The 14,025-nt window shown below is 34.3% G+C and overlaps 1 protein-coding gene across 1 annotated transcript in view; it reads right to left on the bottom strand.

Moving 5' to 3' along the window:
* Nucleotides 1-1,272: 1,272 nt before the first annotated feature.
* LOC106104481 (peroxidasin) overlaps nt 1,273-14,025 on the bottom strand; it is a 53,814-nt gene continuing 41,061 nt past the window's right edge. The window contains exons 2-7 of the mRNA XM_013284546.1: nt 8,267-8,482; nt 7,887-7,958; nt 7,578-7,810; nt 6,803-7,096; nt 6,450-6,719; nt 1,273-6,368 (exon numbers count right to left, since the gene is read on the bottom strand). Coding sequence (XP_013140000.1) covers nt 3,520-6,368; nt 6,450-6,719; nt 6,803-7,096; nt 7,578-7,810; nt 7,887-7,958; nt 8,267-8,482 — 3,934 coding nt within the window. The 3' untranslated portion in view covers nt 1,273-3,519. The remainder of the gene's footprint in view (nt 6,369-6,449; nt 6,720-6,802; nt 7,097-7,577; nt 7,811-7,886; nt 7,959-8,266; nt 8,483-14,025) is intronic.

The following is a 14,025-nucleotide window of genomic DNA, read 5'->3' as shown; positions in this document are numbered from 1 at the left end:
ACCTACTTAATTAATAATACAATCATTGCCAATCACAAGAAAAAAAAACGTCGTCCGTGAATATTTTTTCCATAGTAATGTGAGTTCTTGATTATAATTTATTGATGTTTAATTAGATTTAAGACTCACATTGTTGATATAATACAGGAAATATTCACGGCGTACAAAATAATAATTAAAAAAAAAGCCATCACCCTCATATTCCGATCCAACAATCCCTGTGTTGCATTCCTTTTTTAGCACCAACCAACGTAAATTTTAATTAATTTCGATTAATTTTAGTTACATTACTATCAATACATAATTAAATCACGACATCCATTAATAAACCTTAAACTACAGAACAGTAATTTAGTGTATACATAAGAGTAATGTAGATAACTACCGTACCCAGAGTCGATTTAGTATAAGAAATATATACTCCCGATCACCACTTATGTCTGAGTGCAGTGAACAATTACGACTGTGAGTGGTAGAACACATTTAATCATAACATCGCCTCGCATTCACAGATATCTGTATAGAAAAAGTAAGGATCAAAAAATGTTAGAACATAAATCTTTTTACCACCTAAATTTAATTTTGTTAATTGTTAAAAAAAATCTCCAAAGTAAATCAAATTTAACGTACAATTCGTAAATTATAAGAAACAATCGAATAATGTCCAAATGTAAGTAAAAATATTTGAAATCATGTAAACAGTGTAAATAATTAAAAATTAGATTTACTTTAACATTTAGATAAGAAATGTTCTAAACATGTTTATTTGCTATACTTATTCCATAAGGTGAACATTAAGTTACTATAGTCTTAAAAGGTATCGTTAGTAGCTTTAATCGCGAATAAGTAAGTTAAGTAATAGAATTAAGCCGTGGGGTGTAGATTTTTAACGCCATATTATTGTTTATAGTGTTCGTCAACATTGGTTTAATTTAATTTATTTTGTTTAGACATAACCTTAGACAAGTGATTATCAACCACTGTGCCGCAGCACTTTTGTGTGCTGTCAAATTTCAAAAGTGTGCCGCCAAATTTCAAAAGTGTGCGGCCAAATTTCAAAAGTGTGCCGCCAAATTTCGAAAGTGTACCGCCAAATTTTTATTCTTAGCTTGTAATTAATCACTTCATAAACGTTAAGTTATTATTGTAGTACATATTAGTTTATTTCGTATATTTAATTTTTTTTTCATAAACTATTCTTGCATGTGTGTTGTAGTAAGTAAATAATTTTTATTTTACTTTGTGCGCCGCCAAATTTTGAAATCGTTATATATGTGCCGCAATAAAAAAAAGGTTGAGAATCACTGCCTTAGACTATCACGTCGCGAACCACTAGCATGTAAAATGTTCAATCCAGTTGGTTATGATTGTAGTGAATGGAATGAATCGCCGATATTCTTAACGACTTTCACAGACGACATCGCGACCCAAAGGTATAAATGCATTGAACTAAACCAATGCTGCGTTTCTACCACGTTAGACCTATATCTGTTAATACATGAATATTTAATATTTTCTAACATGCATAATGAAATTTACTCCAGTCACAATTAACAGGATGATTTTAACAGTTTTGTGGTGAATCGTATTATGTTGATTAGTGGTTAATGCATGTTATTACAATTTATTTCCGACCTTTTAATGTTCGTATTTTGTTATTGTTTGATACATTTGAATTAGTGTGTAGTTGGATTTACATTTTTGATACTTTAACTAGTTCTCGTGTTCATGTTTTGATTTGTTAAAATCAGACGTATATTGTGACAAATGGAGCATTTATATCTATTATTCCTATGTATACATATTTCTAATGAAGCTATGACTATAATTAGATTATTAACATGATATTAAAATGACGATAGACAGCTCGGGCGCGTGATGCAAAGATCAGATATGTAGATTTTAAATAAGTTAATAATTATCCAATATTTACTTTTCATGATGTAATTTTTACTATCGATAAAAGTTGCCAAGAGGTTTGAAATATTTCTTCTTCCTATGAGTCCGTTTCAAATCTACCCATTCCCATATCTTTACTAAAAGAATTTGCAAGAGCAATAAACATATTGATATCTTCAATTACAGATTCAATCGATCTTAAACGTAAACACTGCCGAGCTGTCTAACTAAAGTTTCCACTACCGAAACATTTACAAAAACATAATGAATTTTGTACGGGTGTCCGCAGTGGAAACCCGCGATCACTATCTAAGACTAATGATTAAAAGTTAGAAGTTGAATGCAATGAATACATATTTATGAAATCGAATCAATAGTAATGGAATTGTAAATCACATGCCACTAATGTTATTGTTAACGCAATATATTTAAAACTGTATATAGTGATACTGTATATCTTCCACTTCCTACGTCCGCTGTTTCGTTGTTTTGTTTACGTTTTTTGAGTTTCGCGACAGTACTGGGAATGACGGAAACCAAGAATCGATTATATTTCGATAAAAAATCATCATTTCCGGTATGTTTTTTGAAAATTTAATTGATCTATTTCACTGGTTTTGTGGTTTTTTATTTGTTTTATTGTGGTTTAAAGAATTTAATATCAGTTGTTTGAAATCGAAACAAAAAGCGGTCAGGTTATTTAATTATACGTTGTTTTGTAAATAATCATGTTAATCAATACTAAGTCAATGCTATAAACTACTTTTTTTTGTTTTTTTTTTTATTTTTTTTACCATTTAACCTGATGAATGATTACATGATGATTGTGAACTGATATTAATAGCAATTTATGGAATATACAATTATGAAGATGCTACTTAGAATACCAATTACTAGGAGTTTCCTTTGGCATTTCGCCGTATCCAATTAGGAATGTCTCCAATATACAGTTTAGGACGGAACCTGATCGCGTTTTTCATCAATACAATTTTTAATATAATTTTAGACCAAAATTATACACTAGTTACGTAATTTCAAAATTAATTCATTGCAAAATAACATCATAATACTGCAATACAGCAGTCAACAACGGCATTAGAAATAAAAGCTACAATAGCACAAACTATAATATAAAACGTAAACACTACCACGACAGTCATTATTTCTAGAGTAGTAAGATTATGAGTAAGCACATTGAGATATGATATTGAAGGGTTACCTATCTTATTTCTATAAATGATCTAATAATAATTCTAATGATTATATATCTTTAAGACTAGAAATCTTTGTTTTAATGATTATTTTACAAATTAAGATAATTTTATACTAGATTAAAATATTACATCGATATAGCATAGACACCCTGAAAGAAGCAGTCGAGGAGAAATTAGAATATATGAAAGAGGATGTAAAAGAGTAAAAATAAATTCTTGTATAATTGGACCGCATAGAAAATAACTTACGTACTACTAAAAAGATTATACATGGGTAAAATCTAATGAATTACATCGAAAAATCCTTAAGCGTTGCCGAGTTATTTTGAATAAACATTGTATCGTAATTGTAATTGTTGTTTAGTTTATTCAGAGTATATAGACTTCATGTATTTATTTTTTAAAGTTAGTTTGCGTTACATGTTTCCTCTAAATACAAGACTCGGTTTTTTAATTCGTTAAAGATTTTTCTCATTTTCCTTTGTTGATCTTCTAGGTCCTCGACACGTTTTTCGTAATCGTCTAGTTGGACGTAAATATTTGGTTCCGATGGCACATCCCTGCGAAATCGGCTTTTCTTTACTTCATCGTCACCGCAGCTTTCGCAATCAGCCCAGTAACGAAGATCTACAGACGGCAAATCGTCACAGGAAATAAGCCCGTCCTGAACTTCTGGAAGCAGGAAAACATTTTCACCAATCGTGTCAATGTTGTCGCCGTTATCGCATAGTACTCTCGCCAGACTAGTTTGTTTGATTTGTTTTAATTGTTCTTTCTTAAATGTGGTAGGATTTTCGTACCAAAACCTGTCACCATCCCTTAGACGTTGGAATTGTTCTATCAAAATACATGTGAACAATGGCCCAATTTTTCCTCCTTCTACTTGGTCTTCCAATATCCCACCTACCCATGGATCAATGTTGTAAACTGAACCATAAAGTTCTTTCAACTTATCTCTAACATTTTTACTTGATATTTCACCAGCCAAATCGTCGAAATCGTTCACTTCAGTCATATTACAAAATTGACGCCATTTAGTATATGGTGGCAAAGCGTGATCGCGACCCCTGTGTATGTTTATCGCTGCAAGGTCTAGAGCCACGGCATGTGCAGTGTGAAACAGTTGTTCCGTTAACTCAGAATTCAAATTTTGGGTAGGAGTTTTCAACTTTGCCGGAGTTGTAAACATGCCCCTCAGCAACGGGTCTACTCCACCTTCATCTACAAGTCTCCAAGGCGAAAAGAAAGCATTACGTAACAGTAAGTGGCCTTGGGGAATCGGTTCAAAGTTTTCGTCGTAGCGATGTAGAATCGGATTAATCAACGAATGACCGAACCTTAGAGCTGCGGTAGCAAAAACGTTTGAAACCGATGGATTAATTTTTGCATCATATCCTTTATATTCGCCAATTTGTTTATATCCTTCCGGACCAAGTATCAACGGCAACCAGTGTTGATAAGTAATGTGTTGTATTTCGGCACCGAGCACTTTACGGGCTTCTTGGTAAAGCTTGTCACCATCCCAGAAGGGGTTTACAGCTTTTAATTGGGTAGCAATTCTGTTATGTTCGCGCATCCAAATAGTATGCATAGCGGCAAGACCTAATTGTTCGTTGGCTCTGACATCGCCTGCGACAAAGCAGTTGCGATTACTTTCTTCCAGGTTACGCTTACAGTCCATACTATTTAATCCAATTGTAGGCAATAAGGGCTTTTTTCCTGGGAAAGTAGCCCCTACACGCAATAATCCACTGTCGTTGGATAAATCTCGTAGATCCTCAGCTACTGCTTTTTCAAAACCATAGACTTGTGATGCGTCTATGTATGAAGTAAGTTGATTTATTTGCTCCCGAGGTTGCAGTTTTCCGAAAAGTACAGATGTCATTCCGGACCCACAAACTGAACTTGTTCTTATAAAATCAATGCATCGACGATTGGTTATTCGCGGATCACCTTCTGGTACGTCAATTGGGAAGCACGGAGCCGCATAATCACATGTCTTTTTACAATCAACGCCATCCCAGGTTTGAGAACTCACAGATGGTAGGGAATGGTCTAAATCATGATCCAACCATTGACCCCACTGCATTACCATGTGTGTGATCTTGATATCCTCGGTAATTTTTTTCGTAGTTATAATATAAGTCGACACAAGCCGTGAACTGGGCAATGTGTAGCCATTGTATTTTATATGTTTATTCCAACCAACTGGTTGACTGAAACCGTTTTCATATACAGGGTAAAGAATTCTTCTAAACGCCGTAAGCGATGACCCCCAAGTAGGATGAGCTAAGTTATTGCAGCTGCCGTCGATACTACGATATTTCATGTGAAAGCACATATCCAGACATGGGTTTTCTTCTCTGTGGGCTACGCAACCAGAAAGTTTTGCAATTAACTCTAAATGTTCTCCCGACAAAAGTTGTTCATAGTTAAATGGTTCTGCAGAAGTCACCTTTAGACCTGATTGAATAAATTCTTTAACTTTGTCTAATGCTCGTTCATATATCTCGGCAGGTCGCGCAACAGCTCTAGCTGGTGCATTTGGAAATCTGGTTACTCTGTACAGATCACTAATACTGGCATTGGTTTTATTAGATTGCAATAGTTGTTCCATCGTTTTAGCAATGGCTTGATCAATATCACGTGTCGCTTCTGTCAGAGCTATATTTACATATTCATCACCCGGTAAAACGTGATCTTTAACAGTTAAAAATGCGGAGAATGTGTCTCGACCATATTCGTTAAAGGCTGAACATTCGTAACGGCCAGAATCGGTAGTTGTAACGTTATTAATTATCAAACTACCTATTATGGATATGGATATTCTCTCATTTGGTTCTATATGTGTCCCATCCTTCCTCCATTCAATTATCGCTGGCGGTTCGCTCTCAACTTCACAAGGCATTTGCACTGAAGTTTGTTTAAATGCATCTGTGTCTTCCGGTCTAAGTACAATTTTAGGTGCTATAATCTGCTCTTTTTCTACTTTAAGAATTGCTGAAATCTCCGTAAGCCCTTCAGAATTTTCAGCTCTGCAATGATATAATCCATCGTCATCATTTGACACTTGAATAATCGTTAAGTTTTGATTGTCGTCTGAGATAATAACATTTTCATTTTCAGCGAGAGACATTGTATTTCTGAACCAAGTAATGACCGGTTTGGGAACACCTCGAGCCGTACATCTGAATTCTGCTGTTTCCCCGATTGTTATAACTTCATCTTTAGGTACAACAACAAACGCTGGTGCAACTATAAAAAAAAGAAATATTTATATCTATGTGTGTAGAGGACACATTTAAAATAATGAATGTCAAACATTGCACTTCTTACCCATAACTTCCAATTTAGCTTGTGCTGATATATGCCCGTTAAAATTTTGAGCTTCACAAGAGTAAAGTCCAGTGTCAGTATGTTGTATTTTTTCAATAACCATAGACCCATTGTGTCTCATCGTAATTCGATCCGACAGTAAAATCCTTTCTTTATTGAAGAACCAAGCTATGTGAGGTGTAGGGCTACCACTAGCTACGCAATCGAACTTTACGTTATCATCAAGTCTGGCAATTTTGTCTCGAGGTAAAATTGTGAAAACTGGGCGACCTGCAAATATTAAATAAAATTGTAACTACTGTAATACACACACCCTACAAGGTACTGCTAGATACTAAGAAATAATAACAAACCATTCTCATCGGCTTTCGTTTGAACTATCATTCTTGCTGGCTTTGACTTTACTGCTCCGGCAGGATTTTTTGCTGTGCACTCAAAAATTCCTACGTCATTTTCGTCGGCAGCATGCACCATCAGTGTCCCATTATCCATTACTTCATAACGATGGGTGTCCAATGGCACGGTGATTGAATCACGCAGCCAAACTATTTCTGGTTGTGGTTCTCCAGTGACCACGCATGTAAACACTGCATTATCGCCAAAGTTAACGACTGCGTCCTGGGGATCTTTCATAATCTCAGGTCGTTCTGAAATTAATAAATGAAATTACATTATTCATTAGGAGCTGTCCCCCGCAACTTCGTTAGCGCGGATTTAAAAAGTCATCTGTCACATTGCCGCGTGCATCTACCTTCTACCAGCTATCTGTCAGTCAAAGTCCCGTCCAAATCGGTCTACCCGTTCTAGAGATAGCGGTCTGGTCGCCACTTTGACAGCGGGAAATAAAAAATGCCTATAATATGCCCGTTCGTGTCAGCTATCCTCCAGTGAAAGTCTGGTCGAAGCCGTTCCGAAGATTGCCCGGAACAAACGAGGCTCGTGGAGAGACAGACAGACAGACAAAAAAATTTTAAACGCCATTTTCGTTATCAGTAATTGAAAAATACATTATATTCCCAAAATCTGTAATTTTCTTTCTATGTTACAAACAGACACTCCAATTTTATTATATGTATAGATACGGCCTGTATCGTGTCAAAGCTGATGTTTTATGTAAATTGTACATACTGCAGTTAAAGTCTTCTTCCTTCATGGCTGATAAAGAGGTGCCGGTGACGGTAGCTGGTTCATAGCATGTCGCAGCGATGTCCATGTCACCATGTTCAACCAGCATGCGTACAAACCATAGCATTGAACAATCGCAGATAAGAGCATTACTATCTAGACGAAGTTTGTGTAGGCTTGTGAGTCCACGAAATGAACCAGGCGGAATTCTCTTCAAGTTGTTGTTATGCAAATACCTTAAAATAATAATATTATGTCACTCCAAACTAATATATATTTTAGATTAGTGAATTTCTATAAAGATCTACTTACAATCTTTCCAGTCGTGGTAGGTTAGAAAAAGTTTCAGGTTCGATTAGGTGTATCTCATTTACGTGAAGGTACCTGAAAATATTAAGTTACAATAATTTTGTTTTTTTTTTTAAATATCATAGCAATGTACGTTATAAGTACGTAGTTCAATCTTTATTAGTGGGTAGAAACGAAAAAGTTTCGTCGCCTTTGTTATAATTAGATTCTCTCCTCCTCCGTCAATTAAGTGTGGGCAACGCATCTGCAATTGCGGATGTTTATGGATAACGGTCGCTTTCTATTTCAGTGGATTCAGGTAGCCGCTTGCTCGTTTATCACCTTATATTATTAAAAAAAAGATATTGGAACATAATTTTATAACAACGATTAGGAATACTCACAGCTGCTCCAAATGGACCATTCCCTGGAATACGTCAGACTCGATGTGCTGGATGCGATTACGATACAAGTAAAGATATTTCAAGCGACGCAGTCCATGGAAAGATCCAGTACGTAGATCACGAAGTTGATTGTCATTCAACAACAACGATCGCAGGCGATGCAGATGGCTAAACACTCCTGGAGCAATGTCGAAGATTTTGTTGAAACGCACATCTCTGTGAACAAAGAAAACATACATTTTAATACATAGAAATGCAAATAAATTGGTCTTTTACTTTGTGTTTGAAGATTGAATTTGCTTAGCTGCAATCACATGAATAAACATTTTCTATATAAAAATGTTCTATATCTCTTTTAAAGTAGTATACTTCTAACCGCTGGTCTAATTTTGATGATTCATTCCACGTTTATCAGTAAAAGGCATTTCTGCAGATCGGCTTACAGATTATATAAATTTTTGTTGAAAACGAAACGAAAAATGTAGTCTGGCGGCAAACGTAAATGTTATTTAATATTAGTTCGAGACAATGTTTGCTGAATCACTTGTTTAAGTGAATACCGAATATTATTAAATGCATACAGAATATGAAGATCATAATACAATTTGTATTTTAAGCTCTAATAAGGACATTGAGAGTTCCCTACACACCACTTCTAAAGTACCGGTACTGCAAACACCGGGTCTTCATACAATAATTTGCGCATCTCCTACATCGTTATGCTTCACGGCAACCAATTATAACTTTAAACCACGCCTCTACGTGTTAAGGAAAGTTAGAAAGTCTCATGATTTCCTTGAACACGGAGATGTGTAAAATAATTTTATGTTTATTTGTGGAATATCTGTGATTTTATTAGAAAGCTTAGTAACTTTGTCATTTGTCAACCTTGGTACCTTTTATTCATCATACTAATATTATAAATGTGAAAGTTTAGATGGATGGATGGATGTTTGAAGCCTAAATTGCTGAACGGATTGCAATGAATTTTGGCATAGATATATCTATATAGTCCTCTATAGAGGACAGAATGGAAGAACACATAGAGTACTTGGTTTTGTTTTTTTAATACCACGCGGACGGAGTCGCGGGCGAAAGCTTGTATAAATATAAAAATCATGTTCATATTATCTTCCTTCATACTTTTAGAGTGACTAGAATAAGATTTAGTACAAGGGTCTGTTGTCCGAATACACAAATAGCAATATGCAATAGCAATGACGTTATAATTCAATTAACAATTGAAAGCTTTGGAACGTCAAAGTGTATATACGCTCCGCTTATCAAGGGTCATGCAATTAAGCTGGGGCGTGATAGATAAAAAAAAAGTTGCTCTACGTCACACTGCATACGAATGTATTGGAAATAAAATTCGTTCGCTAAATCCTTTCAACGGCCAGGCTGCAATTAATCTATGTTCGTCACTTCGTGGATTTGTGTCGGAATAATGGACGATACTAGCTGGTGATTCCTTAATTTTGTTATAAGCTTACTTTAAACTGTGCGAGTCTTGATTAACTCGTTCCCCAACGCCATAGTTAGACATTATTCGGAAAACATTACCTTTAAATGTGATTTTGAGTTTTAAATTTTAAAATTACTAAAAAAAAGATAAATTATAATCTAAATTATACATCTTTGACTTAATTATCGCACAAATGTTGCGCGAACCGCCATATCTATACTATTATAATAAAGCGTAAACACACACTTCTTTGTTGCCTAAGATGTCAGCAATTACAGCATATTTTAGAATAATCCTTTTTTTAATAAACGCGTCACGCTTTACATATTTTCACGCCATTAAACTAAGTTGGTAAATACTTTGGATAAAAACCCTAATGTGGGAAAGAGACCATAAGTTGTTGCCAATATCAAGGAAGCAAGGTTGTCATCATGTCATGTCATTTTGACATTTGTAATTGATAATTTGACACATGTAAACAATAAAATAAAATTTTCATAATTTCATGCAGATGTAGTCGCACGGGAGCAGCTAGCAAGCTCATAAGAATTAAAGCGAGAGTAAACAGTTGTGCGATATTCTAGTCAAAGATGTGCGAACAGTTTAAATGAATATTTAGTTCGAAGTCTAAACTAGGCGATGTTAAGTCCGGTTATATATAATTTATGAGAACGTTATTGATCGGAATGATGATGAACTCAAATCAATATGTCAAACGATTGATAAATGAGAATTGATGCAACGTTCAATCTCTTAATAAGAGAACATTTTACATCATTTAAGAAACATTGATAACTGGAGCTAAAACCCAAAACAATTTAAAAAGCCTCAAAACTTACTCTGAAATGCTAAAGATATCTTCATATCCAATATGTATCCAATATGTATCCATGGTAAATACCCAAGAGTTTCCAAGATACAAGCGTTTTTAATTCCTTATTATGCATTTATTTATTTTTTTATTTATATTTATTACATTAATGACTCGTTTTCTAATCGAACAATGAACAAAACGTGCATCGAAAATGAATTTACCTAACACTAATTAGACACTGATGCAACTGAAATTAACCCCTTCTATTTAAAATATAAAATACAATGAAAATCTGGTACGTAAAGTGCATTGTTATCCCCGGCTAATGCAGCCCCGTTTCTGGTAGCGAGTGATCTGAGATTTAAGGTTATCTGCAGGCTCGCTTTAACAATAAGCCCGTTTTAGCCCCGCTAAAGTGGATTTCTCAATCGATGTTGAATTAAATTTCTAATTGCACAGGCGTTGTTGTAGACTCACATTAAAATGGAATATTGTCGATAACAATTTGATAATTTGGTCTAGAAGGACACATGGGCTACTTACTCTTACGTTTTTTTTATTTCTGCGCGAACGGAGTCGAAAGCGAAAGCTAGTTAATCATATCTGAATTCATTTCTATATGCTTATCTTCCGTCTTCCGGCTTAGTAAATTTATATTTAATATACTAAGAAATATGAGAATATAACGTATGATACAAGAAGGTGGAGATAATTCGATGCATAGGTAATGTAACACGAGATTTACTTAGCGTACATGGAAGTAATTGGAAGGGGTTTACCGAACACTAAGCTGCTTTCAATCTATTTACTTGAATATTTGATAAAATCAGATGCAGCGTCTAAGGAGAGTAACTATTTATATATAAATTCGGCTATAAACACTCACATAGGTTAAATAATAAAATAATTATATATGGTATTTAATTAATAAATTTGCTATTGCTATTTCCGCAACATCATTAGCGCGAAAAATGAAAAAAATCTTCAATTCTTAATTTTATAAATTGTTTTCGATACCAACATAGAGAAAAAAAAATCATGATTGGATGAGCGATAATTTTTATGATACTGTTAAAAGTGCAATTGAGACAATAAAATGCATCTCACTTTGTTTCACATCAATAGTTCGTCAACATGTAACCAATTTTATAACGCGTATAAAATTCCACTGAACATTGTGTAACAGGAGGGGAATGGTATATTTTTTTTACGCAAGAGAACAATGGCCCTTAATATTTGCGTCGAACATTGTCAATAGCGGAGTTGTCGGCCACCAATATTCCATTTAGAATGAATGCTGCCTTTGATCTACTCATGTGCTTTGATTGCATTCTGGTATCAATCAAACAGTGCGTATATACAAACTACTTCTGTTTTTATATTATTTTGCTTTGAAACAATTGATATTATACTCTTATTATTGGTTTTTTGATAACTTTTAAAAAACATATCGAACTAGCTTTTCATCGCGATTACCCCCGCTTGAAATTAAAAAAAAAAAAAAAACGTAAAAACGTACCCCATGTTACTCAGTAATAAAATCTCTTTTTACAGGTGCAAGCATTTTTGAAATCGGTGCAGTAGTTACTGAGTTATTTCACTACATACAAAAATCCAATTCTTTCCTCTTTATAATATTAGTATATATAATTTTTCCGCGATATTCTTTTCTACAAGTACATTTTATGTTTACCCGACACAAGCAAATTTAATACCTAAATGTTAATTTTAAAAAATGTGGTAGAAAAAGCTAACAGTGTTTTTATTTGGAGTACAAACACGGGCGTAGTATTGCTCTTAAACTATTTCTACAACGTTCCTTTTACATTTGGAAGAGAAATGCAAGATCCTGTTTATAATAAAACGTACTATAATTTTCTAAACATGTGTCATTAGATTAAAACAAACACAGTTCAACATACGCTGTTAGAAAACACTAAACCACTGAGCAGAGATCTTGCTCAGCCGCAATATCATTATGTTAATGTATCGCAACGTTTCTAAACGGGGCAAGTAAACTTGCACGGCATTTTCATTCTTATGGAGATCTTTCTGACTTCAAGCCATTAAAAAATGCTTTGAAGCGTTGCGATAAAGAGTGTTTATTTATGAGTCGCGGATTATAGTGGTCACAGTGTCAGCGGAGAGAACGTTTGAGTAAATATTACTTTTATTATGTTGAATATAATAATGTTCTTTATGTTATCTGTCGTCCTTTGTGATTTCATACGAAACACGATATGACATTCATTAGTTGATTACATGTTAAAAAATACTGCGTGATTATTAACAATTAACGATTATAATTCAACTAAATTGGTATTAGACACAAGGAAAAGTACATCTTTGTAAATATGACATAAAATAAAAACATTTATATTTTTACTTGCAATTTCGCGAACTTTGTACCCCATTCACCGTCTTAAGGAGAAAGCGGTAATCTTAATATGCAACCGTTCCTGTCACATTACAAATATATCCTATGAAGTATAAAGGAACGACGTGAATACTTTCCTTTATTCCTTTGTGAATTGTGAGAGACATAGTGAGATAAGAGGATTATCCTGGGAGAAGTAAGCAGTCGTCTATTCGAATCCCAAGAATCGAAGTTTCTAGAAAGGAGTAATTTTATAAATACAATTATCTTACTTCTTACTGATATAAATGCAAAAGTTTAGATGGATGTTAGAGTTTGTAGCCTAAACTACTGAAGGGAACTAGATGAAATTTGGCACAGATGTAGAGGATAGTCTGGAAAAAGACGTAGGCTACTTGATTTTTATTTAATTACACGTGGACGGAGTCGCGGGCGAAAGTTAGTATTAAATAACAAAACTATACATAGATAGTTTACTTGAATTTAATTCTGAAAATTATTGTGTGAATGATTTATCACGGCACAAAAAATATTATGATTTACTATTAGTAAAAACTACAAAAGTGTGGTATCAATAATAATGGTTTTAATGGCTATAAAACCTTTCTCTATTCGACATTTTATTTGTTTATTATTTTGTAATCTAGGCGTGCAATTGTGTTTTGTCTCGAAAAGAAAACAGCAGTGAGAATAATAAAACCCGCTGTCAGTGGGGACACCGCTTTAAATAGGTCATAGAACGGCTTCTAATAGACAGGACCTCTAGGGACTTTCTATTCAAGGAGATCTGATGGTTATTTACTATTAGTTACTTTATGCTTTTCTAATCTACCACGTAAATATTTGTTAGTAGTGCATTTTATTTTAAACCGTCTTCTCCAAAAGTGGTTTAATTCCACTCGGATAAAGTTGCGAGGAACAGCTAGTATGTTATAATTCGTTACATTTCTCTCTGATAAATAAAAGTAATTCCGAAAAATTTATCCCGAATTAAATTAACATTACCTTATAGTCATCACCAGCTCACTATACGTCCCCACCGAGGGGCTCGGAGCCTACCCTAAGTTAGAGTGACTAGGCCATAGTCAACCACGCTGGCCCAG

Source organism: Papilio polytes, unplaced genomic scaffold (assembly GCF_000836215.1).
Source record: "Papilio polytes unplaced genomic scaffold, Ppol_1.0 DF823621.1, whole genome shotgun sequence".
NCBI lineage: Eukaryota > Metazoa > Arthropoda > Insecta > Lepidoptera > Papilionidae > Papilio > Papilio polytes.
This window is presented reverse-complemented; position numbering and strand designations above follow the sequence as displayed.